The sequence below is a fragment of the Astatotilapia calliptera genome, chromosome 11, assembly GCF_900246225.1.
Source record: "Astatotilapia calliptera chromosome 11, fAstCal1.2, whole genome shotgun sequence".
In the NCBI taxonomy this organism is placed as follows: domain Eukaryota; kingdom Metazoa; phylum Chordata; class Actinopteri; order Cichliformes; family Cichlidae; genus Astatotilapia; species Astatotilapia calliptera.
The window spans coordinates 15,949,853-15,977,490 of NC_039312.1; the positions used below are offsets into that span (position 1 = coordinate 15,949,853).

The 27,638-nt window shown below is 40.9% G+C and overlaps 1 protein-coding gene across 1 annotated transcript; it reads right to left on the minus strand.

Annotated features, from left to right (window-relative positions):
- LOC113032505 (uncharacterized) lies at window positions 1-26,979 on the minus strand. The gene is made up of 11 exons (XM_026185456.1): window positions 26,806-26,979; window positions 26,124-26,286; window positions 25,875-25,946; window positions 25,701-25,777; window positions 24,967-25,067; window positions 21,884-22,000; window positions 19,672-19,746; window positions 6,387-6,525; window positions 1,054-1,136; window positions 813-909; window positions 1-704 (listed from the first exon to the last, which is right to left on the minus strand). Exons 1-11 carry the CDS (start codon window positions 26,863-26,865, stop codon window positions 537-539), a joined length of 1,152 nt encoding a protein of 383 aa, XP_026041241.1. The 5' UTR covers window positions 26,866-26,979; the 3' UTR covers window positions 1-536.
- Between the last annotated feature and the right edge of the window lie 659 nt (window positions 26,980-27,638).

Here is a 27,638-nt window from a genome sequence, read left to right on the forward strand (position 1 = left end):
AACATTTGCAGTTTTAAAAAAAAAAGTCCAAAAAACAGGAGGTCAGCTATATGCGAGTAACAAAATGAAGTGATGCAGCAGCGCAAGAGGACTCCATGTATCTTCCCTTGTGGCTATAACATGGCAGAATATTAAGACAGAACCAAGTGAGATTAAAAAAAAAAAAAAAAGGTATCCGGTTGAGCGGTGACGTGTGTGTGGCCTTTGCATTGATAAGGAATAATGTATTAATTTTTTTGGTACTGGCCAATCAGGTGAAGAGCCTGAAATAACAACTTGAAAGATAAGATGAATCTAAGACAGGAAATACTTCATCACATTGAATACCCTCCAGTTATCTTCAATTAAAAAGCTTCCAATGAAGCAGAGCTCTGCAAAAAAGTGTGTTCTGAAATTGACTGCTTGATGAACCTTAGCAGACGTGTAGACAATCGTTCCAGATTGCTGCAAAGAAATGTTAAAAAAAAAAAAAAAAGTAACTTGATTGTCTTATTACTCCATTCATGTCTGGGGTGTAGTTACATTTTGGACACGGGTCACTCGCTCTGCTGCTTGGCTTGTCGTTGGTTGACTAGCTTCCTCAGGTGCTGGCTGATGGCAGATGGCTTCTTGTAGATCATTCGCCGGTCTGCTCCTTTTATGTGAATGTGATTGGCCGACGGGTAGGAATCCTCCAGAAACCTCTTTTGAAGCTTCGCTACCATCTGGTGCATGGGGAATATGATTTACCATGTTATTAGAGCATTGTTCAGTCACTGTACCAGACCTAATGATGCAGCATGAAGTTGTGCAGTTACAGTAAAGGCACTCACTCGGTTTAGGTGTTCTGGCATTTGCATGTCAAAGGAGTCCCCCGTGAGCACGCTCACTGATGTCCTGCTGGAGAGGGGCTTAAACTTTGTTATGTCCCTTTAAAAGAAAAAAAGAAGAAAAAAAAACAGAATAATAATTTTGTTTAATATTTTTGAAGTTCACTTTGAATTCCACATGCAAATGTGCAAAACCATCCAGAAAAATCTGGGGGGGGAGAGCGTCTACATATCTTTACCATACCTTACTTGAGCTGCACTTTCATTCAGAAAGTAATGCTCATCGACAGCAGCACTTTGGTGCGCAGGGTTACTTTGTAGGTATTTCTGTAGGAACAGAAAAAAAACCCATGAAAGATCAATACAGGCTAACAAAAACAAAGAATTTCCACAGTTATCAGAAATGTACGGCAGCCCTGAGAGGTCAAATGGACTCCAACTTAAGAAAACACCAACAAATAGAAAAACGCTGCCAAAGCACATAAAACACACACACAAACACAGTGGAAATGGAAAAAAAACAGAGAAGGAATAAAGTGAAGGTTTGCACTGAGGCACGCTTAAAAGTTCAGAGAGTTCATCGATGTTGTGAGGGAGAAAAGGGCAATGGGAGTTTTAAAATCACGTTTTCCTAACATATTGTGGATACATCTTCGCTGTTTACTGTTAACTTTTCGGTTCTGCACTTTCGTCACGTTATCATCTCCCCAAAAACTTCAGTTGTGTTTTGTGAGCTTTTGCAGCATTTTTCTCTTTGCTGGTGTTTTCTTAAGTTGGAGCGTTTGACCTCTCAGGGCCACCGTACAAAAGAGAACACAAACAAAAAACACGGTCGCTGATGGTCACTATTTAACAAAAACTAAACTAACCATTCAGGTAGATGCGTGCAAACATCCACCGTATCCTTGTTAACCTCATCAAAACTGCACAGGTGAAACATTCTCTCCCCGTTTGAGACTGAAAGCATTTAGTTACTCCAGCCAAACACAGATCTGAACAGACCGTTGATTTCCTCTCAGGCACGCAATAAAAATGGGCAGGACAAGTATCTGATCAACTCTGACATTGGCCAACTTGTGATGGCAAAGAAACTGGGTGATAACATCTGCAATTGTCGCCATGTTGTTCCAGTTTACCTGCCAAAAGTTGCCCAAAGAAGGACAACCTGTGAAACCGGCAGCATGGTCTCAATCAACCGAGGCTCACTGATGTGCAGCAATGTGTGGCTTGTGTGGTTAAATACCACTGCTGAAAGCTCCTATAGAGGGTGCATCTACACTCAACAAAAATATAAACGCAACACCTTTGTTACTGCTCCCATTCCCCATGGGATGGACGTAGAGACCTAAAATTCATTCCAGATACACAATATAACCATCCCTCCCAAACAGCGGTCACAAATCAGTCCAAATGTGTGGTAGTGGGCACATCTGCTATATTGAGATAATCCATCCCACCTCACAGGTGTGCCACATCAGGATGCTGATCTGACATCATGAGTAGTGCACAGGTGTACCTCAGACTGCCCACAACAAAAGGCCACCCTGGAATGTGCAGTTTTTTGCGCTATTGGGGGTCTGGGGACCCAGAACCGGTCAGTATCTGGTGTGACCACCATTTGCCTCATGCAGTGCAACACATCGTCGCATGGAGTCTATCAGATTGTCAATTGTGGCCTGTGGAATGTTGGTCCACTCCACTTCAATGGCTGTGCGAGGTTGTTGGATATTCGTGGGAACTGGTACACGCTGTCGTATACGCCGGTCAAGCACATCCCGAACATGCTCAATGGGTGACATGTCCGGTGAGTATGCTGGCCATGCAAGAACTGGGACATTCTCAGCTGCCATCTGCCCTGAACAATGTGAACCATGATTCATCCGTGAAGCGCACACCTCTCCAACGTGCCAGACGCCATCGAATGTGAGCATTTGCCCACACAAGTCTGTTATGGCGACGAGCTGGAGTCAGGTCAAGACCCCGATGAGGACGACGGGCATGCAGTTGAGCGTCCCTGAGACGGTTTCTGACAGTTTGTGCAGAAATTGTTTGGTTGTGCAAACCAATTGTTCCAGCAGCTGTCTGGGTGGCTGGTCTCAGACGATCTTGGAGGTGAACCTGCTGGATGTGGAGGTCCTGGGCTGGTGTGGTTACACGAGGTCTGCGGTTGTGAGGCCGGTTGGATGTGCTGCCATATTCTCTGAAACGCCCGTGGAGACGGCTTATGGTTGAGAAATGAACATTCAATGCACGGGCGACAGATCTGGTTGACATTCCTGCTGTCAGCATGCCAATTGCACGCTCCCTCATTGCTTGTGGCATCTGTGGCATTTTGCTGTGAGACAAAACTGCACATTCCAGGGTGGCCTTTTGTTGTGGGCAGTCTGAGGTACACCTGTGCACTACTCATGATGTCAGATCAGCATCCTGATGTGGCACACCTGTGAGGTGGGATGGATTATCTCAATATAGCAGATGTGCCCACTACCACACATTTGGACTGATTTGTGACCACTGTTTGGGAGGGATGGTTATATTGTGTATCTGGAATGAATTTTAGGTCTCTACGTCCATCCCATGGGGAATGGGAGCAGTAACAAAGGTGTTGCGTTTATATTTTTGTTGAGTGTATGAATCGGACAGACCTTAAATGAAGAAACGTGAGATTAACAGAAGACCTAGTTTGTTGTGATGAATCGCATTAAAAAAAATTATTTATACATAAAAAGTTCTGTGCAAATTATAAGACACTAAAAGTAAATATCCTTTCGAGAACTCATGTCACTAATGTGCGAACTAATGTTTGTAAAAATACTGTACACTTCACTTCATACAAAGTGCACTTTACAGATAAAAACTAAACCAAACTTCCTGCCTGTGTTTTGCCTTTCACATAATTTTTCACATCAGTTGCAGGACTCCCTATTCTTCCTGTGTTCTTTCTGAATCAATGTTTGGAGTCTTTGTGGTGCTAGTTGATGAATATGATGGGATTGATTTAGGGCTGCACGATTAATCGTTAGAAAATCGCGATCTCGATTCATACTTATGTGCGATCTCATTTCCAAATGACAACGATTTTAAAAAAAAAAAGAAAAAGAAAAAAAAAAGACGACGACGATTGTACCGCACTTTGATCCGGGACGTACTCTGCATGAAAACAAGCGCTCACTCTTCCTGCTCAACAAATGACAAGGGCGGAGCCTTATACCACGTGACACAGAAGCTGTGCGGTGTGATGCTAAAATTAGCAGGGAAAAAACAGCGGAGAGCACGTCAGGGATGACGAGAAAGTGACAGGAGAAAATCCGTCCCGGTCAACCGCCCAAACACCAATAACGGGAACCTTATACAGCAGTACAACATTTTGCGGCAACAACAAAACGTGAGGCATTTGTTGTTTTTATGTTTGTTTATTGTTTTTATGTTCAGTTTCAACTGTTACGAAGTTGATGTGCAGTTAATAAGTGCAATAAATATTTATACTGGAAAAGAAAATCGTGAGAGAATCGTGATCTCAATTCTAAGCCAAAAAATCGTGATTCTCATTTTATGCAAAATCGTGCAGCCCTAGATTGATTGGAGTTGCATGATGGAAAAAAATTCTGAAGAGTCTTTAGAATAACTTTTGCACAGTAAAAGTAAAAAAAATAATAAATAAATAAATGTGCAGGTACCCATACCCGCTGATGGGTAATTGAGCAATCCCAATTAAAGAATTAACAAGTCAATTTTGGGGGCATGTGAATAACCTTATTCCACAGTCACCTTTTTTACCCGTCTTCACGTGCCTCTAATCCCATATCAACTCATACAAACCTTTTATGTTTGTCTAAAAACCCAAGATCCTTGGACAAACAGCTCCATGCACAATGCAATGTCTTTCAGTGAGAACAAAAACGCCCCCAACTTCTTTCTTTCCGCCACAGAAAAATTATATTAGCAGAATAATTTGTAAAAGATGGGAAAAGTAGTAATAACGTTTTCTATAGTAAGCCGATCTGAATGCAGTGAAGGCAGTGTCCATCTCATTCAGCAGAGCAGCTCAGAGAAGGAACAAACTGATAACACTTATGAAATCTGTCTCTTGTTCTCAGGCTGAAAAAAGTTCACCGCGCTTCAGAATTCACGGGAATTTGCAAAATTGAGCAGAACTCGCCTTTAACTTCATCTGTCACCTGCACGCAATGAAACCAGACACCCTTTGGTGCTTTCATCACTGCGGCAAACAATTCGGGTCCAGTTCAATTAAGCAGCGGTTACATGTACATGCCCTTGAGAAATGGAATGCATGCTATATTGAGTCCGGTGTGTATGTGTGTGTGAGTCTCTGTGTGTACATTATAACCTTCACTAGCCCGTCTAAAAAACCTTTTTCTGTCCTTGGAGAATTCAAGCACAATGATGTCCTTATCTCCTTGGCAACAACTGTAACACTTGAAAAGCTGAAATAGGTCCCTCATCACTGCTGCCATCAAATCGTGGGTGGCTGGCAGCAGAGAACAAGGCGTCTTAACGAACTGTTCTCATTCATCCCCTAGCATACGTCACTGCATCGCACAGACAACTGCAGGAGACGAGTGAGCAGATGTTAGAAAAATGTCACTCAAAGTTCATTAAAGGGTTTAAAAAAAAAAAAAAGAAGGAAGCAGGAATTAACTTCTCTCTAATAGTCTGTCTCTAATGTCCCTGACATGACTGTCACGGCCTTTGTTTTTCTGCTAATACAGGTATCAGTGTGTAGAGAGCATTTCTCCGTGCTTTTAAAGATACTGGCTTGTTGTTGTTCATCATCGAAATCCATTACTACCCCCGAGCCTCTGATGTTTTTCAATAGGACGTGGAAATGACTACAGGACTTCATGACAGGCAGAAGTGCCACAGCTGTATGTGTGATTCACAGACAAATCTGAGTATGGATGAATGCAAAATAACCCCTCCTCCCTCCTCTATAGGGGAAAAAAACTCATCTGCAATACACAGCAAAAGACGCTTGTAGCTTTTATTAACAGGGTCTTCCTCACTCACCGTATGACCTGTCAAAAGGCCAGGTTTTACAATATAGTAGGCATCACGAGATGCAGGGCATCACGCATGAGCTCCAGGAGACGGGTTCAATTTTGGTTTATTTAAAATGTCTCGTGTCATATCATGCCAAATTCACAGTCTCTGACATTATGAAGACAAACGCTCCTGCTATCATCACCCACTCGCATCTCTGCTGAGGAGGAGACGCGATTGTTCTCGCATTAGCGCCATCCTGTGGCTGCACGGGAAAAGGTGAGAGGGAAAAGATTTGAATGCCTGAAAGATATCAATTTTTACTGCTGATTTTAATTCAGTTAAAAGAACACGTGCTATAGATGAAAAAGGAGGAGGGGGAAAACTGTATTCAGCCTACAAAGATGGCATGTTATGATAGTACTTCTGTTCCCTGACCATTAGTTACATACTCCCAAATCCCTTTAAAGTCACACCGGACTCGCTGTGTCACATTCACACAAGATTTCAGTGTTTTAATGTTGAGGACGTGCTTCACTGTAGACGCATGTACACTGTATAGTGTGTCAGCCTGACCTGTCGCTGAATGACCTCTTCTGAGACATTCTCGCCTTTCACAGTCGGTTCAATGGCCCCCAGTATGATCAGCATGCGGCTCAGCCCCGTGGCCGCTGAAAACTGCTTGGCTTGGAATGAAGGCACCACCTTACCATACCTGAAAAAAATGACAAGACCTTGAGCAGGAGAACAGCTACGTCTTTTTAAAGTCCTGTGGTAACAGCGTGACAGTAACCGTTAAAATAGTGTCATGTTTCTGTCCTCCTCATGAACCCAGATTTAATATCCAATTGGGAATATTTAGCTCGCGTATTTGCTAAATGCTACATGACATTAGTTAGCTAGCTTGTTGTAGTAATGTCAGTTCATCGCAGATTATCACATAAAGCAACCGCTTTCTCATGTTAGAAACAATGTTAAAGAGATATGTACAATTTGAAATTCTGTGTTGTGTTCTGTTTAAGTTGGCTTTTTTCTTTGTTCTGTGTTTTTTCTTCTGGGAAAAGGACAAAAGAGCAAAACGAAAAATGATTCAAAAGTTCTTACAGTTGCAAAAGTTAAGGCACTCTGTCAATAAAACAAGCTATAAGCTACATGCTCTGAACTATAACACAGGTAAGATAAGAAAACTGAATCATGTTTGTGAATAAATGTAATTAACAATTTACAACAGTCACACTTTAAATGAGCGGTCATCCTCAGAGACCTAATCTTCACAGCTGTAAATGAGTGAGATGGTCTTAAACCGTGAAGCAGCACGCTAAGGCTCTGAATGGTGCCATGATTGAGAAAGGCCACACGTAACAACTCCAGCGATGTCACACATACTATTTGCTTTTCCTCAAGTCTTTTTCAACCATGAATCTTAAAATTTGTCTTTGAAAACATTTGCCTGGGGAATGAGAAATACCGTTTTTTTTTTCTTTTTTAGCAGGTGAGAGAAGTAGAGCTGCAGGATTTTGTAACTCAGGAGCCCCAATCGGTTTCGGCTCACTGGTGCTCTGAATTGACTGGTTTCAGCCTGCAGAGCCCAATCAATAGTGCCACTCGCCACTGCTGCCGCTATTGCCGTGCCCCGCACCCTGCCCCTACATAGAGCACGCACACTGCAGATCTGTACCCCTGCACGGAGAGACACTCCTACCTGTTTCAGTCTGATCTGGATCCGATTTCAGCACTGTTATAGCCCTATCTGTTCCAACATCTGAAACAACTGTGAACAGGTTCTATACATTTTCAGCCCCTGTGTTACACCCAGCTAAGGAACGGTTAAACACTTAAGTATTGATCATTTTACAAATGGAATAATTGGTTTGGGGATTTAAAAAAATAACAGAAATTGTTAATTTTTCAACTGCAAAATATTAAATTATTAAAACAAAGAATTAAAAAAACAAACAAAAGGGCAAATCCAGGTATTCAAGAATGTATGACTATCATATATTTCATGTGTTTTCTGGTCCTCAAAATAGGCTGGAGCAAAGTAGACCAATCACTGAAAAAAGGCATTCTTAGATTGGCAGAAAATGCACAAATCTCATTCATTAGGTCAAATGCATGTGAATTTAGCTCCCTATGGCTACAAAAGAACTACAATTTGAATTTCATCTGAAATTCTAATTTGGCCAGCACTTAATGTGTGGTTATATGCTTCCCAGCCACTGCAGGGTGACCAATTGGATTCTTTGAGTCCTTTGGCTATTGCAATTTTGGCTTGTAAACCAGGATCAGATATGAAAACAACAACAACAACAAGTCACTACAATACAGCAACAACTTGTAAATCACAAGATAGCAGGGCCGTAAAGTATAACCCTGCTTTACCTGTATAAAATTAACATCATCTTGTATTTAGTAAGAGTTTAAACTAGCAAGAGAGACCATAATCTGATCAGGAAAATGTCTATTGAGTATTATTGTACAAATATTTAAGGAGAAGGGTCGTTTTCTTTTATGCTGCAGTACACTGAAGGCTGAAGCAAGAAAATTACTGTCATCACATCCAATGAATTTGCTGTCTTGCTGCATCTGAAACACTTGCTTCGAAGTTGAGGGTCTGTGACCGCTCACGGTCCGATTCTGCACTTAGAAAGACTTTGGAGCATCAAGGTGATGAAGTCATCATTTCAGTGTGCATGTAAAGCAAGAAGGTTCTAATCCACCAGCTGGGTGGAGCCATTCCGTGTGTCCTTGTGTTTGCATGGGTTCTCTCCACGTGCTCTAGCTTCCTCCCACAGTCCAAAGACAATCAGTTAGTGGCTTAATTGGTGGCCGCAGGTGTGAATGTGAGTGTGAATGGTTGACCGTCTCTCTGTGTTAGCCCTGTGACAGACGGGTTACCTGCCCAGGGTGTACATTGCCTCTTGGCCTGTGACAGCTGGAAGTCGAACCCCTGACCTAAAGTTCCAAACATCGTGTAGTGTTACCCCCCTACATACACACACACTCTTACACAACCTAACAAAGCCACTAGAATGGCTTTAGACTCTTGACATTTTTGACCTCAGATAAATCAAAAATGTCATCAGCTCTTTTCCACAAACTTACCAATACTTGAATTATAATAGCACAAGGCAGCATTGCTTCAAAGAAACTGCACTTCACAACATGTAGGTTTCCCTTCCATTATCCTGCTCACATCATATCACCAACACAAACATGCACCTTTCATGTGTAAACGAACCCATCTGACCTGTTGTTGATATGCGGTACCCAAAGAACTGTAGCTTGGCATATCGAGCTCTGCTCCAGCAAAGCACATCACCGCTGATTGGTCAGACAAAGCTGATAAATAACAGCAGAGAAAGCACGATCAGCTGCCACCAGCAGCTGTGTAAAGATAACACATCTGCCATATTCATGGTGGAAGAAACGCGCCCTTCAGGTCAATAATGGATACAGACAGAGGGAGAAAAGAAACTACTGCTCTAATTCTCAGTCTTCAGTAGACAGAGAAAACTTTTCAAATCAGACCTCCGGAGAGTGACATTTTGACATTTTCATCTCCCTTTCCACAGTTTTCCCCTGAAGTCATTCTGGCACCACAATTTAGAACTGACTCTTCGACCTGGCTCTTAAGGGACTTCTCATTCTCTGCACATTTTCCACCTGTCACCCTTTTCTTGCCCCTTGGTTCCAAAAATAAAGGAGGGGGGGGGGTGGAAAAAAAATCTCCCTATCAGCCTTCCAATTCGAATCTGGTCAAATCATTGCTGGGTCTGGCATTGAACATTATTTCAAGGATTCTCCAGCCACCTGTCCTATTCCCTCCTCTTTTTTCCATTTTTAATTCTGCCCCCGAGTGAGGATTATGCGAAGCAAGGCATGCGTGTCAAAGGGAAATTTAGTGGGTAAAGACAGCCAAGATTGGCGGGATGAATTAAACAGATAACGGGAGGAGACGAAGTGGGGGAACCATGTAGAGCAAAACGCCTCACCGATGTTGGTCATTTCAGAGGGGCTCTTTTTTTTTTTTTCTCCCTTCTCCCCACAGGAGCGAGGAGGCAATATCTAAATTAATAAAGTGATGAAATGAGTTTGTGCCGTGGACTTTCTGCTGTTTGACTTTCCCATCTGGATTAGTGCAGGCTGAATGGACGCTCTGTTACTTTTGTTACAACTGCGCAATTCACTGTCGGAATTTGGCCCAATAGTGATAAGGCTCCCCTCCTCCTCCTCATTACCATCTCATTTCATATGCAGGGCCTCTGTTACCTGAGAGCCTGCTCACACACAAAACACGAACTATTACACGAGCTTCTGCCAACTATTACAATGAGCACAGAACATTTAAACACGGACTATTACAGAGGGCTCACCTAACTATTACGCCGAAGGAAGATTTCTTAAGAAAAAAAAAATGGTAGAGACCATTAGAAAAAGGCAGGCGTATAAACGTGGACGTGATGGGGCCTTTATCTCTGACTCTTTCAGTGTAGATTAATCAGCCCAGCCTGAATAAACTGTCCTTTTGTATATATTTTGTATGCATCCAAAAAATTTGCTAAAACATGGAAATAATATAGAAAATCTAACATTTGATGAAAAACGAGCCAGTACAGGAAGTGCTACTCCTTCAAGGACAGAAAAAAAGTAAGACCTCAGCCCAGTGACATTTTGCCACTTCTTACGTTGTATTTGCGACACATTAAAAAACGAGTGAGGTAACCTTTACATTTTAACCCGACCTTTATAAAACAGGCATGCTCCTTGTGTTGTGCAGCACTACTCACATTCAAACTGTTTCCAACATACTTCAGTACATAGAAATGAATCACACCTGGACATTTCTACCTTTAACATTCAACATTCGGGTTTTATGTTTGATTCTTATAATGTTTTATCATCTTTTACAGCAAACCTGGACAGTATTTACACTGCCTCACTAGTTCAACCTTTTTCCATAATAGATTGAAATAATTTTTCACTGGAAAATTCTACACACAATGCCCCATAATGAGAAAAAAGTTTGCTGGAAATGTATTAACGATTTAAAATAGAAATATGACATGCACATAAATATTCACACACCATGCCATGACAAAATTCTCTGGTCTCATCAAACACAGATTGAACACTTTGACCTGAATGATGAGCGTCGTGTCTTGTGGAAACAAGGCGCTGCTTATCATCTGGCCAACATCATCCTTACAGTAAAGTGTGATGGTGGCAGCATCATGGAGCTAGTCAGGGTTGAGGGAAAGATGATGTACAAAGACAACCTTGATGATAACTCTGGATCTCAGACTGGGGCAAAGGTTCTAACAGGACACCAACCCTAAACATGCAGCCAACATAACAAAGAAGTGACCTCTCTGTGAATGTCCTTAAGTGGCCCAGCCAGAGCCCAGACTTAAACCTGATTGAAAAACTCTGGAGAGATCTCAAAATAGTTGTGCACTGACACTCCCCCATCCAGGCTGATAAGAGAGTCTGCAAAGAAGAATAAGAGAAACTGCCAAAAAATAAATAAAAATAGGTGAGCAGAGCTCGTAGCATCATATTTAGAAAGACCTGAGGCTGTAATTGCTGCAACAAAGTACTGAACAAAGGTTATTGATACTGATGTACTGTTTTATATTTTGAAAACATTTGCAAGAACTTCAACCAAACCTTTCCAGTTTGTGTTACGAGGTCTCGTGTGCAGAATTTTAAAGTGAAAAGAAAATTAGATCTATGTTGGAATAAGGCTGTAACATGACTAAATGTTAAACAAGTGAAGTGCTATGAATACTCTCTGGACATACTACACGTTAAAAGAGAGTACACTAGCTTTAGGAAGGTAGGAAATACAACATAAGGATCGGCAGACGTTCACTGACAAAGTAAAAGAATTCCAGCTAGATTTTCTGTTGCTAACCAATTTCATATTAAAGTCCCTTAGCTCCACTTAAATGTGTGTTTTTCCAGAGACATTAGAGCGGGAGAGACAGCACTCAGCAAACACTAATGTATGGGAGAGCTCTTTGAGCCCAAAGAGACAATTAACAACAGCGCAGGGAAAAATCTGAGCATGCAGGCAAACAGCAGAGATTCACGACACTTTCAACGATGTGCTGGCAGATATTTTTACTCATTATTGTTTTAAAGGTGTAGGTCAGAGCACTTACAGTTATTCTCATCTTACTGCATCCATAATGGAAAACTGAGTATGAGATGCTGATTCTGTCCATACTCTGTTTTCAGAACAACTTGTAGAGTTTTTTTTTAATATTTTTTATATCTTGATTTTTTTCCCCCCAAATCAGATTTGGCTAGTGATTCTATACATGCAGCTTTGTTGTTATTGTTGTTTATTTCCAGTGCCATTAAGCTCTAAAATTCAAAACGTTCATTTAAATACTGGATTCAATAACTATACAAATAAGTGCCCAGGGGCATTACCAAGATGGTTGCCAGGTTCTGTGACATCCTACTTTTCATTTTGAACGTTTCACCTTTTCTAATGAATAACATATAACAATAATAAAAACACTGTCTTCAATCAGTCCTCAATATCCATGATTTCCTTCCAGCTCTGGAAGCCAGTTCATCTCACTTGATTACCAACCCATCATTTGTACGAGACGCACTTTGAAACCTCGCAAGCAAAACATTTTCTTAAGTGTTAAGAATCCTTCCAAACAGGAAATAAGAGCATAATAACTTGGAATAATTGTCTAAATTAAAAGGAAAAGTTAAACACAGACATGTAATACTGAGCACAACCACAAGGTGCCAGTGTTGCACCACGGTCAGTTCCCTGCCTCCTCCTCCCTGCATCAATACTATAGGTTACACTGGGGTAAATACACAGGGGCCGGGACAGCCCTGTTTCATTAGCGCAGCATAACAGCAATAGTTACGCTTACAGTGGTTCTAATTACAATTAACTGGCATTCCTGACTCATCGGGGATTCAGTGAACAGCTGAGTCAGGGAAAGACAGCAGGAAGCTCTTGCCACAGTGGGAGCCATTTCAGAACCACAGTGTGATTCATAATGAATGACACACTTATGAAGCAATGGATGAGAACCCATGCTGTATATGTGAAGAAACTGTGTTGTGTAACTTGACTAGCCTTATTATCATGTCACAAAACATACCCCAAGACATATTTCCTCATATTAAATATAGTCTCTACTCCCTTCCCTTGCTCCCACCATACAGCAGCCCGGGGCTGGGTGGTTGCTGCCAATCTCAGCAGAGGATCCCCGAGGAGGTTTTAGAGCAGGGCTGTTCTCCAGTGAGTTATTGAACGCAAACTGACGCTGAAAGCGAATGGGCTCTGAGGGGGCAAGTGGGCATGTCGTCACTGCTGCTGCTGTTTACCAACGAAGGATAAAGGAGACAGGGAGCAAGAGAGCTCAGAGATTACATAACGCCACTTAAAGTATTAAATTACTGCTGTAGCAATCTGAGTATAATTGGAAGGTTTAAATATCACAATAAGGGAAGGGACCATACAGAAGTAGGGGGGAGGAGAGAAAATTCTGTTACGCCTGTAAATTTATCCACTAACGAAGTACAGGGTGGACAGGATGGAAACACTTGGACTGAACCTGTCTGGCTTATAAATCACGCCAGCAGCAGCTGTGAGCGGCCGAATGGTCGTCAATCAAAACGACAGTCTTACGCTGCCCGTCATGCAGAGCAGGCTCCAGGTGAGCTGCGAAACGTGTCTAACTGCTGCACAACGCGGCACGCTGTGCGGCCAGCAGCGTGTGATGTGCAAATATAGAGTACGTGCATGCATAAATGTTTGTGTTATCATGACTCGGAGTCTGTCTGTGTCCGTGCTTTGTGGAGAATATTAATGAGCAGCGGGATGATGAATGGTGCACAAAGTGTCATTTTCACTTTGGAACTCTTAACTCACTCAGGGTTAGATCCAGGCCCACTGCCACAGCTGTCAGGCCCACAGTGAGACACTCTACAGAACAACCTCCTTCATCTTCCTCTTTACATGCATCATGTATTCTAATTTACAGCAACAGAATGCACTGAAAATATGCTGGATTTATACAGCACGCGCACATAAACTTGTTGGGACGGTCTCAGATGGAATTCTTCTGTTCTAAACATGATAATAGATTCAAACACCAAAAACTAAAAACACACCTAATAATTAGAAACACTTAAAAGACCTGAGATTGAGAGGAAAGGGATAAAGAGATGTTCAAGCAGTGCTCCTCTGAGGACTGAGTTACACTAAACACAGTAATAGTACATTAAAACGGAGCATCTGTCAGTCAATCAGCATTCATTAGAAGGACCATCCCATTAGACAAGACCACTCCCCTCCGTTTCTGCTCTCTGAGCAAATATATTCCCAATGGCTTAAATTAGTTTTATATCACACGTGTGCACGCCTGGCTGCAGAAGACAGGAGTGTGTAAAACCACAGCAAAACTCTTGCTTTAAATGCAGCATTGTTAGTGTAATTGTTTTGGTACTTAACACCAACCAATCTGTCTCATTCCAGCTGGAATCTCTGATCATTAAATGGCCATCTAGAGAGTCAGGGCAGTCTGACTGTCAGCACAGTTTTCATCCATCATTACAGAGCGAGAGAAAGAGAGGAAATGAGAAAAAACAGACAACATGGACGAACGAGAGGACTGTAACCGAGGCAGAGTTTGTACATTCGGTCTTTCTCAAAGAAATGCTTGCTCAGCAAGAAAATGTATGAGGAGTTAAAAAGAGAAGAATCACCATTTAGATTCTTTACAGATACAATACTTGATTCATAAAACAAAAGAACCAATTTCCTAGTCGAGTGTTTGGATTAAGCTGAAAAAAAAACAAAGCAAAAGGAATGACATGATTGATGGAATAACCTGAGATTGCTCAGAGTGAACTACTAATCACCAGGCTAAAAACGGACGCCAATCAAGTTCAAACTGAACAAAGTCATAGACTGGGGAAAGTTAAGAGGCGTAGATAAGAGCTCGAAGCATCTTAGTGAATTCCTGTAGATCAAGGATCAGGAAGTCATCATGAAAAAAAATGGGAACACACTACTGTTTATGAATGACTGAGAAAGAAAAGATTTGAACTTTTACCTGCCTTGTTGTGTTTTGTTGGATGTGTCTTGTGGTGTGTGTGAGCACATGAAGGACAAATTCTTATAAACCGTGTTGCTGAAACGGCTACAGGAAGTTTGAACTTGAACTCGACGCTAGAGCAAAGGGCAGTTATGCTGTAAGCGGCTACGCTTGGCTCTTTGTAAGAGAAACTTTGGTGGCTCATCTTAATGTAATAATATTAAAATCAGGATGCCAGTGGAATTAAACTATAAGCTATTAGACATCTTTAAAAGAAAAGTTTAAAAATTGCTCATCTGAATATTTGTAGCCTTCAAAATAAGCTGCAAGAATTAAGTGCTGTGCGATCTGAAAATGCTTAACGTATTATTTACCTATAAATACACCAGTAGTTGATATCGAGGTAAGATTACAGGGATTTGGTATATACAGAGAGGATTGGAATAAATATAGAGAAGGTATATTGAAAAAATACTGACTCATTTGGAATTAGATGGCAGTAACACATCTGAAAAAATTAGGACGGCAGCAACAAATGGCTGGAAAAGTAAGTTGTACTAAAAGAAAACATCTCGCAACTAATTACTTTAATTGGCAACATGTCAGTCACACGACTGGGTAGCAAAAGAACATCTTAGAGAGGTCAGTTTCATTAACTGCAAAAAAGCATATCTCTAAAATTGTGGAACAATTTCAGAACGGTTTTCTTTGAATATCGCTTCATTGACAGGATATAATATCATCAAAAGATTCAGAAAATCTGGAGAAATCTCAAGGCTGAAAAATGAATACTGAGTGCCCATGATCTTAATGCCCTGACACAGCACTGGATTAAAAATGGGCATGATTATGTCATGGAGATCACTACATGGGATCACATCACTGTCAGTAAACGTTCAGTATTCAGACCAATCAGTCATGTAATGCTGCTGTTATGGATTAAATAAAAAATAAAAGATTATCTGATTTTTTTTCAGTCTATGAAAAAAAGCCTTTATATTCAAAGTCCAGATAAAGCAAGACCAAAGCCTCAGAAATGCATTTCACACTCCAATCTATTAACATGCTCACACAAACAGATACTGAGAGATTGGTTTAAATTAAAGAAATAAGGCTCCTTTTTCAAGTGGAAAGACGAAAATGATTCTCTGCTCACACTGGTGAAACAAAAACGGACGGTGCCGAGTGACCCCGACCCGTGGCCGGCTTTTGTGCCGAATGCAATTTGTCCAGACGTACGCCGAGGCTTCTCCTAATCTCAATGATAGACCCTCTGCTTGATTTTTCATCAGGCGGTATTATCTATGCTCGCAAGCAAAGCGACACATGCTGCGATGTCTGCAGCCCAAAATCCCAAGTAAGAAAGCTGACCCTTTACAACAAGTGTGCAAAAGCAAACGCCTACACGCGCACGAACACACACACATGGCATTCTCAGGAGATGGGGCCGATTCATTTTGTAGGATGTAACAGAACTAATTTTGGGAGAGAGCCTCTGTTAATGAGCTGGTCTTTGATGTGTAAATCCTCCAGTCCCAGAGCAAAGCTGATACGGTCTCCCCACAATCCTGCTCAGGTGCAGTCCTGCTCCCTCCTGCATTACTTATCATGTCCACCAAATAATATAAGACGTCATACAGCTAATAAATCTACATCGAAGACAGAGAAGACATGCAAGTTTGTGAAACAAACAAGGTAAAACAAGGAAAATGATGAAGTAACGCAAGAATGTCAGTGGTGTGGTGACGCTGGCGTGAGCGGACTGGTGCTGAACATGCTTTGGGTCTTCGTGCAGTTTCCCTCATTCCTACATAGTCATCCATGGAAATCAAAGCGCAGATGATGGAGCTGTTTTTTTAAACTGACTAAATGTAAGTCTTTGGAGAAGCAATATATAAATGAAATCAGCCATAGAGTAATTGGATCGTTGCTGCCGTGTCATGTACCCAGTGAAATGAATGCCTATTAATCAGAGGATAATTGAACAGATACCCCTGATAAATGGTGCTGCTCCACTTTGAGTCCCGTACAAATTAGGCCATTTTCAGGGATCCATTTCTTATCTGCCTTCACTCATCCTTATACAGGCTGTGGCCTAATACTGGCAGACAGAGCTGTGGTTGCAACATTTCTTAGGAACAACTAAATAACCTTCCTTTCACCACTGATTTTACCATCCTGTTATTTACATTCTTATGCCATACGCAGTCCTTTACGTCTGCATCTGTTCTAACTGATTTGCCTCTCCTTGCATCCTTTATTAATTATATCTGTACAAAGATATACGAGCAGAATTTTTGCACAGGAAACGAAGATGTGATAAACATGTTTATTTGCCAATTTAAAACCTTTAATGGTAACTTGTGGTTCTCCAAAGCTCAGTATCAGGCTAGTTTATTTTATGCTAAACCAATGTAGTCCCTCAAAATGATTATTTTTGTACGATACAAATTAATTTTATTGGGGCATAAATCTAGAATTACTTTTGGATAACTGTGAATAATTACAAGCGAGTTTGATTTCTAATAAGGCCAGAATTTAATTAAGATTTAACTAATCAACTCTGGTGAAAAAAATAAATAAATAAAAAAAATGTTATTTTTATAAAGCTCATTTCTATTCAGTTATGTTAATGAAAGCGTGTCTAAAGTATAAAATTATGGTGGAAACAATTTATACCAAAGCAACTCTACCACAGTACTCGTAAAAAATCATGGACTTCTTTAATCAAGCTTCAGTGTACACCAATCATCCACATCTGATCACCTCACACAGCTCAACGCTCTGCTGGGAACTTTTTACACTCATAATTCAATTTTGGCAACTGTCAAATCTTTTCATCGCTCCATCAGACTTTTTCTTACTGACTTTCAGTCCAGTTTAGTAATGAGGCCTTTTTTCCTTGTTTCACTTCCTTAAGAATGCAACCTAGGTCTCGAATGAAGTCGAGAGGAGACCGGGCCTTTGCAACCGTGGCACCCAGACTCTGGAATAACCTCCCTGTACATATTCGTACTGCCGAGTCTATCCAGTCTTTTAAATCACGTCTTAAAACTTATCTTTTTACTTTGGCCTTTGATTCTAACTAGTTGGCTGTTTTAGCTTATTGTGTTGTTACCTATTGTTTGTTGTCCTGTTTTATTGTTTGTTTTAATTGTCTCGTGTTTTTACTGACTGTGAAGCACTATGGTCAACACTGTTGTTTTAATATGTGCTATATAAATAAATTTTGATTTGATGATTTGATTTGAAGAATAGCTTCCTGACAGCCACTGAGACCATTTCTGATGAAGCTTCAGTAAACAATAGAAAGATCAACTGAACATCCAGATGAATATCTCAAGGGCTGTGTCATGTCTTTGCTGGATTTTCTTCTATTTCTTAAGTACACAACATTTAGGTTCTGCAGATGGCCCGACATTTCTTTTGTCCTATACTTGTCCAGTTTCCTCATTATTTTAAGGACACACTGCACACCATGGAAAGATAAGCTGAGTTTTCAGCGAATACTTCTTTGGGAATCACTGATTGCAAACAGACAGTCTTAATGTTGTTCAAAAATGTTCGAAATGCAAAAAAATGATGCGTTTTACAACAAGCTGGTGTATAGGCTGTTGGGTTCTGTGTTGTCTATTATGTGGACACGCCACGCTGGTTCACTCCTTTAGTTAGAACCATTCAATTATGCTTGAATGACCCATTGGTCCATCTGAAGTAGCTTAACAAACAAAAAAATATTTTTTAAATATATTTAATATTTGACTCTGACTGAAATGGTCGGATTTAAGGGTTGGACTGTGAGTGAGTGAAAAAGCAGCCAACGTCTAAAGAAAATCTCAGAGACCTTCAGAAAGTCTGAAGAACTATTGTTCAAGACCACGTAAAGAAAACAAAATGCACATAAATATAAATACATTTCAAATCATTTACCAATGAAACAATAATGTCTCTCAGGTTTTAAGCATGAAATTCTGTTTTGTACCTGGTGACAACAAATACACTAAAACTGCACTCTAGAGGTTTGTTTATCACGTAGCCATCCCAGTGGCAAAACTGTACATCTGATTAATTCTAATCTCTTCAGCAGAGAAATACCTTTTAATAGCTTCACTCCATGCTCCGTACTTGTAAACAAACACAGTTAGCACTGCATACCTGGTACCAACAGTCCTGCTCTGAACTCTTGCTTATCATTAATAACAACCAACCCCCCACTTAACACCTCGCGTATGATAATTAATGCATAATGAGATATATGCTGTGACACTGACTTGACATATATCGCTCGGAGGATTAAAGCAGAGCTATTCCACTGTCTGTCACTCAGTTCCGACCACCACCACAACCCCGGCTTCCCCCTCATCTGTTCCCTGCTCAGTTTCTGTGGCCTCCAATTAATCATGCTAATGAGCCCCACCCATTAAAAATAATCAACTGTTCTTGCCATAAATGCCAGTAAGGGAAGAGTTTGACTCGCTAGCGCCTCTGCCTCCCTTCCCCTCATGCTAATCCTCTTTTTTCTTGATACAGTTCCCTTTTTTTCACCTCTTCCCTGCCTCTCGCTTTTTTATCTGCCTCCTCTCTGCCCCTCAGAGCTGTTATCATCCTTCTCGCTCCCTTTTCCACGCTCCTCTTTTCTCAATCTTCTTTCCCACTCTACATCCCTTCCCAGTTTTTGCTTCTTCGACATGTTTCCATCTTCTCTCTCTCTCCTTTGCATCTTTACTTTTTTTTCTTCTTCCGACTCAGTCCTCTGAAGCCTTCCACTACAAACTCACCAGTACTCCTTCCACTTGTCCTCTTCAAAAATGTCCTCTGGGATGGGATCAATCAGCACCAGGTCTGACACTTGCCTGAGGACAACAAGAGGACACACACACACAGTCGGATGAAGAACGACTCATTGACTACTCTTGTCCACTTTACCCTCCTGGCCTGGGAAGTAATGAGCGTGAGATGGATGGCGCCATCTCATTTGTCTTCCTGGAGATTTGTCCCCACAGACAGATGACCACACGCATACACCAGATCCCGAGGTAATATTTCCATTTGGAAAGGTGTCATCCACTCACCACTTCTTAATTTTCTCCCTTAACAGCAGCAACATTGTGCCTGATTGAATCCTAAATCTTTCATCCCTGGTACGGGCTGCTTGTCACGTTAATCACCTCGTTGTCTCTGAAAAGGGTGAGTCATGTGAGATGATGGGACCGTATACTGGGATATATTTTAACATGCGAGGTCAAGAACTCCTAAATGTCTATCAACCAATTTTAAAATGAGCTTTCTTTAAATTTTGCTGAGGACATGAAGGACTCTTAAATAGTAACACACATTTTATTTTTGTCTTATCTTTAGCATGACATTCATTACCACCAGCGCTATACTTTAAGTCAGTTACTCACACAGTAGGCTGGTGGTGTAATATGTCTTAATCCACAGTATACAGTCGTCTCTAACATATAGCATGGACAAAGTTGAGGGACTTGCAAGATACAGATTAAAGTTATACATTTTCCAAGTTTTTATTTTGTGTCCCAGGACAAAAAGCTACAGAAGGTGTGATTTAATCAGCCGCTAAAATTCCCCAAAATAAGTCATTTAAATTTGGCCGATATCCCCCTCAAGGACATCTTCTGCCACGCGTCCGGGCACTTTCCAAAGGAGCTGCTCCCTAGAAGCCCCTTTCGAACCATTTTCACTTTGAGGCCTACCCTGCAATTTCACCACGGACCTTAAACGTGGGCTTAAAGCAAACATCCAGCTTCCTTTAGAACTGCAAATTTAATTTAAATTTGTTCGATATCTCCAAATGTCACGCAAAAAGTGATAATGGCTGATGATGAGAGCTGGTTCTCCACAACCCTGAAATTTTCAGGCATGCAGTCTTACTTAAAAGATTTGACTGTATATATTCATCTTTGAAATTGCTGTTAGAAGAGATTTTATCATAAAATGATAGAGGCAATTTTGTGGATCAAACTAACAGCTGATGACAGAAAGCGGAGGCTTTTACAACAACACCAATTTTTACCCTCCTCTCCCCTCGCCCACCTCTGCTATCATCTACATTCATCATGGTCAATCATCTTCACAGATTGGGACCAAAACCATTCCAACCATCAGTAAAGAACCATGGCAGAAAGTGTTTTACATCACATTTAAACTACTGATGCTAATGTTAAGAAAGTTACCTACATGTGTCCATAATCAGGTTTCCTTTAAAGCTTTTTAAGAACACAATTCAATTAAATTCGTGTACCAATATACACAACTGACAACTGAGGGTTTTTACGTTTTTAGTTATCACGCTTCTTCATCTAAAACAGCAGCTGTGGTGAAAGTGGCCTGGAGATGCACAAGAAGATGATTTTGATCCGCAGACTGTTGAAATTTGCTATTAATGCCGCTTTCTTATGTTATGAAGCAAGTTCAACATAGCCAGGATTTCTTCATGTTAGCTGTGCACACTCATATAAAGGAGTGCTGCTGTCACTATAGCCTGTTCAATGCATTCAGGTCTACTCTCTCCCACTTATGGAGGAGATGTGGAAATCACTTCAGTTTGTGGCCAAATCAAAGTGAAATAAAGTCTGAATATTCCTTTCGACAAATAGCTTCCAAACAGACCGATCAATAGTGAAATGTGATTTTGGTTCCCAATTCATTTTGCAAAGTAAACTCTGTAGAAAATTGGTACCAAACACAATCAGGTACTTTCTTCTGCACCAATTGCATGACTGCATGTATAAAATGCATTCCTTCAGCAGAGAATTCATGTTGTACTTACAGATGATTTCATCCAAAAAACAACAAACTAAATCTAAAGTTTTTAAACAGACCATCCCGCTTCTCCATAATGTAATACTGGCATCACTGTGTTTAATCTGACCAAACTGATGTAACTCTGAGAAAACACTTAGTGGTGTGGGTGGAGGATTAGATGCCAATCCTCATCCAAAATCCTCAGTTTTGGTCTGCAGTACTTACACATCATGAATGTGGGTGTAGAATCTGCTGTTGAGTGCGCCAAGCTCAGAGCCCACCAGGATAAAGGGCCCGACTATCCCAGCAGCCCCCAGAAGCCGGTGCAGATCATCCACCATCCTGGAAGACAGCGACACTCGTGAGCTTCTGCACACAACCAGGATGCACCGCAAACTGGGCTACCATATCTGTTTAGCTAGGTGGCACTGCAGTAATGTCATTAATTTCTAATCTGCTTCCATTATTATTATATTAAGAGGCAAAAATAATCTAAATAAAGAATGTAAACAGTTTTTAAAAAAAAATCAAATCAGCAGTATCTTTAGTTTTCTGATGTCTAATTTTCCAGATCTGGCACCAAAATAAACAGCACTGCTGAAAAACCCAAATGACAGCATAACGGAGGGGGACTGCTGGCTCGCTTCCACTGCAAAACACCGCAGGAAAAACAATCACCAGCAAACTTAAATCATCAGGGGGAGCATCATCATTACATGAGGCGCAGCGAGAGCCATCTGCTCGTCCCGGGTTTGTTGTGCTAATAAATCAAACCCAAGGTGTCACCCTGAAACGAAGAGATTTCACAAGACTCACAGGGTTAAGGTTAGGGAGTCATCACACCTCTTCAGATATTGAATCCCGGGAAATTGATTGCTTGCACCTCAAACAGGCAGCCGACCACTTCCCCCGGGCTGGACGCCAAACTAAACTAGACTGCTGACCGTCGGCAAATCACGGCTGCTCATTCCTTAGGCAGATTTAAGGCTCGACAAACGCATTACGATGTCAGAGAGAGGATGATTAGAGCCCAATCCTGTGGCTGCGTGACGCAGGGGAGGCCTGGAGTGTGTTCAGCAGGATGTGCACACATCAGTCTCCGGCTAGAACATTAATGAGAAGTCCCAAACAGCTACTTTATCAAAGTAATACTGATTCCCTGTGAATATTTACTCTGCTATGGCAAACGCACCGAGTGAAATCTGCGATGTTATTGTACTGGGGTCTTTGCTTTGTGTCACATCAAGGAAGCAAAATGTTTTTTTTTGGAAACAAAGAGTTAAATGTTCTGGAGAGTGGTTGCATAAATTGTTGTCTAAAAAGGTAAAACCATACCAAATAAACAAAATGCTTTATAAGGATTGTTCTCCTTCACTGCAAGAGACAAAAGAAGGCCCGTTTTTGCTCAGTGGTTAAAATTAATGCCTGACATTGCCTGTTGCCAAGAAACCTTTAAAGGGTTTTCTCTCAGTTTTTTAATAGATAGAAAAGTAGAATATTCCCCATTTTCTGTCTTTCTGTTTTCTTTGATTTACTCAGTAGATAATCATGTGAAAAAGAAAGTATACACAGGACAACTGTGCAGTCCAATGAAAAAGTAAACCCCATGATTCAACATCTTGTAGATCACAGTTCCAAAGAAGTCGGATGAATCGTGATTATTACAGACGAAGAAGATTATTAAAATTTAAGTTCAATTTGAGATTCATAATAGGGAAGAAAGGTGATTTTCAGCATGGCATGGTTGTTGATGATGACAGGTTTTTTTCGTCATAAAATGTTGACTGAGGGAGGAAGCTGCAGTGCCCACACAGACATGAGAAGAGAACATGACAACGCCACACAGAAAAGCCCCGGGGAAGATTTAAAACCAGGACTGAGGCGACAGTGCTAACCGGTCCGCTGGGTCAACAAAGTCAGCAGTGCTTGCTTATTCAAACCTAAAAAATAGACATAAATAAAAACATACCAAAGTGAAAGCAACCGCTCTCCTTTCATCTCAGACAGTGTTGTGTCATAACGCTCCTTGCCACAGTCTGCTATTGTTGCTGGAAGCGCGCTTGCCTCGCTTGTCTCTCTCCCATAGCTCCCAGTAGCTAGAGCTTGTCAAGCTGAGTGGCCAGCAGCTTCTTCTGTTTGTTTACTCATTGTGGGTAACACTCTTGTATAATGGGAAACTGATGGGAGGTTAGCGTGCTAGAAAAGCTGCCGCTGTCTCTGCTTTCACTCTGACTGAGATCAGTCACGAGCCTCATCATATCATCAAAACAGGTACGTTTTCTTCTACTGAGCACCTCGTCCAACGCGTGTGATGTAGAGCAGAGTAGTGCGAAAAGGTTTTAAATAACTCCTTTAGCATTTTAGCAAGAAGAGAAGATATCAACCGTGGGTTTATAATAAAACGGGCATTCAAAATCCCATATCACTTTCCGTCGTGCGCCGCTGAGAAACAATGACCTGACAGTGACACCGATACAAACATTACACGAGGTCGCCATAGAAACTGAAAAGGTGCCATTAAACCAGGTATGTTCCACACAGATGCTGGCCTCCTGCAATCAGTATTACAGAAAATTCATCTTTTAAAGTTATACAAATTGAGTTTACAAATACAACAACAGCCTATATATGAGACAGGAGGCCCCGCAAGTGGAAAAACAGCAGACTCATTCATTTAGAAAGAAAATTACAAGAATTTAAAAAGACAAATCCTAACTGTGACGCAGTTTTAAAGTGTAAAATTATTGCACAGCAGCAGGCATTAACACACATTTTAAATGTCACAAATATAGACTGCATATACAAGAATCTTGCAGCTACGATGAGGTCACCCACTGATTTGTAGACTATTGTTTTAAAGGCTTAAATATGGCATTTTGGCTATTTTATCTTTTTTATTTATTTATTTATTATTAAACAGATTTCTGGCCCTAACTGAAAAACAGGGGGAAAACAAGCCACTAGGTAAGCAATAAAGCAAGCCAAGCTTTATCATGTATTTTACTCTAAATGGGATAATAATCAACAATCAACATCCTGCTATATTAAATATGACTTGAGACTAGAGGTTGTGACCTCAAACTGATCAGGAAAATGTTTCGTGATGTAATAATTCAAGTGAGAGGTGGAGCACGTTCTCATAAACTTCTATATTACCTGATGTGTTTCACAACCAGAGTTGTCTCTCCCATCACCTACTACAAATAGTGCAGGTTTAGTGCATTTCTGTATTGCGTATGTCTGTCTTCTACATGCCGTCTATAGTTACAACCGCTCAGAGTGACGGTCTCATAAAACAGCACGCTCACCGTCCAGTCGTTGACATGTCCCAAACCTTCTCTGTTCCCGTGGTTTCATTCTGCATCAGCCGCTTGCTGAAGCCCAGGCCCATTCTGTCGTATGTACACACCTGAGCAGCGTGACAAACAAGGACAGCGAGAAGATTTTTTTTTCAGTCACACCAAGCTCACCTTACAGAACAGTCCAGACCTGCCTTATTGCGTTCAAGCGCTTTAAAAATGCATGATGGCTGAGTAGCCCTAAAAAGATCCAGATACAAGCGTAAACATTGCTCTGTATGTTTGTTTTTCTTGTTGTTGCTTATGCAGTCTTTTTTCACTTTATGTGTCAGGCCCTTCCGCAACATGGCTATGACTTCATCTGGGTCACATTTCAGACAAACAACATGGGGCAGGCTGTCAGCCTGGACTTTCTGCCGGCAGAAAGACCAGGCTGACAGAGGATGGCAGAGATACTGCAAGGGCTGTCCCAGCACGACCCAAACAACAAAAACACAGCCACATTTGTAGTCGCAGATTCTGGGGGAAGTTCACCATGGTGGTCAGAGGGAAAGCCAGTGTGACTGCTGACTGACTGACTCTCAATGTACAGCATATGGCAAAAATGACTAATCTAGATCTATTTAATTCAGATATTTAGAGATATTAAATTCAGTCATATTAATAAAATGCTATAACATTTCACAGTATCATTCAGAACGACACCCATTTAATTCTGTAATGTGAGTGAGTCAAACCCCCACCTTTGTCAGCGATGCAACATTCTCTTGAACGTGAAACCAAACATCTGAGGACATTCCAGTTGGTGCATCCAGTATAACTACAGGAAAACAGACTGATCAGGCAGAGCTTAGCTAAAAAACAGAGCCATGTGCCAGAAAAAACTAATTGAAAACAAAATACAGGCAGCTTATTACCAACTGGTTTTCCTCGTCCTTTACACAAAAGATGCATCTTTTGACCCAAACCAACATCAACAATCTGGCCATCTGGATGAAAGACATGGGGAAAAAACTGAATCAAAGATTAGGCTTCGCTGAGTGCTTCTCATTCAGCTTTGAGAACTTCATAACTGTTTAAATTACGCAATTAATAAGTAATGACATTACATTTTGCAGAAAAACATAAAATTGATGTTGGCAACAACGACTTTAAGATGAGTGAACCTTTAGGCAAGAGCATCTGTGCTTCTCTCTGAAGGGAGGCGTAGTTGAGGAACGGAGGGACGAGGATGATCACAAGCAAACACTTCCCAATGTTGACGAGCACGGAGCTGTAAGACACACTGCCTTTGACTTCAGCTTGGCTGGGCCGTCTTTGATCCGGAACCTCATTTATGCAAAAAAGAAAATGTAACGTTGACTGCACACTCACTTCTACATCTCGATTTATAATTAAACACTGAAATGTTTCAAAAGTGTGGAGGTTGGATTTTATTAACCTCAGTCGTAGAGTCAGGCCCAAAAGTGTTACTGCTTAGATCGTTTATTCATTCTTTTTTATTTTCCTTTTCTCTTTTTTTGAGGATCGCTTGCCAATGATTCGTTTGAAAGTAAAATATTCATTAGATAACCCGTAAGTAAGCCGTAAACAAACAAACAAAGCTGTAAATAGTGCAGTTTTGTTTAAGGGGTTTGGCTCCTCTTCTCTTTGGACAAAATAATGGAAAGCTGACAGAAACTGGTTCATGCTCCAAACCACTGTAAGAGCAAATAAATATAAATATCACCAGCAGACATCTACCTAACCGAAAACAAAGTGACACGTTAGCTTGTAGACTCAGTCAGCTAATACTCGCCAGCAGAACTGTCACCTGTAGCCACAAACAGCTTGCTATCGTTACGTTACCTTATTATTAGCAACGGCAGGTTCATTGCCTGATGACGGAGCTTCAGCTCTCCTACGCATTCTGAATGAATGAACTTATTACCAAATGTTGTAATATTCACACTACATGCACAAATGTATTGAATGAATGAAATCAATACAGCAATAGCCTGACTTCCTGGACGGCTTACAGCAGCCGACGAGGGACAAACCGCGCAATGCTCTAAAACGGTAACATTCGTCTCTCTGCTCTCTTTGATGTGCACTGCGATTTGTCAATGTTTGCCTTGCAGTTATTTATGCAAACTCAGTAAACTTATCATTAATAAATTCTATATTATTATTATTATTATTATTATTATTATTATTATTATTATTATTATTATTAATATTATTAATAATAATAATAATAATAATAATAATAATAATAATAATGTTGTTGTTATTGCAGTTTTTATTAATTCTTTCGAGGTGTGTGGCTAAGTGTGTATTGTTTTATGTTGTTACCTGTAGAGACCAATGACAGACACTTAAAATCTCTCCTTTTCAACAGGATTGAATCAATACAACTACGGACCTGCGGGGGTCGCTGTTTCCCACAAACCCTCCCTGTATTGGCTCACACACTCACACACACAAAGGAGAGTTAACATTAATAGCCCCATAATCACCATGCAATAAGACCTAAAAACGAAATCTTCATCTTGCAATGAAAAATGGCCTCAACGCAAACTGAAGGTCAATGACTGAACATATGGAAAACTTGATATATCCCAAATAGATGAAGATAATTAGAAACTAGGGGACTTTGATTGCCATCCCCTCGCTGCTCTTAGAACAGCTAATCAAGCCCT

Bases quoted from the DNA above. Each gene is read 5' to 3' on its own strand.
- LOC113032505 (XM_026185456.1), bottom strand. From the start codon at position 26,865: ATGCGTAGGAGAGCTGAAGCTCCGTCATCAGGCAATGAACCTGCCGTT. The intron at 26,287-26,805 runs GTAACGTAACGA...TGCATAAATGAG, and splicing joins CTGCCGTTGCTAATAATAAG to GTTCCGGATCAAAGACGGCC. The intron at 19,747-21,883 runs GTAAGTACTGCA...TGTTGTCCTCAG, and splicing joins TACACCCACATTCATGATGT to GCAAGTGTCAGACCTGGTGC.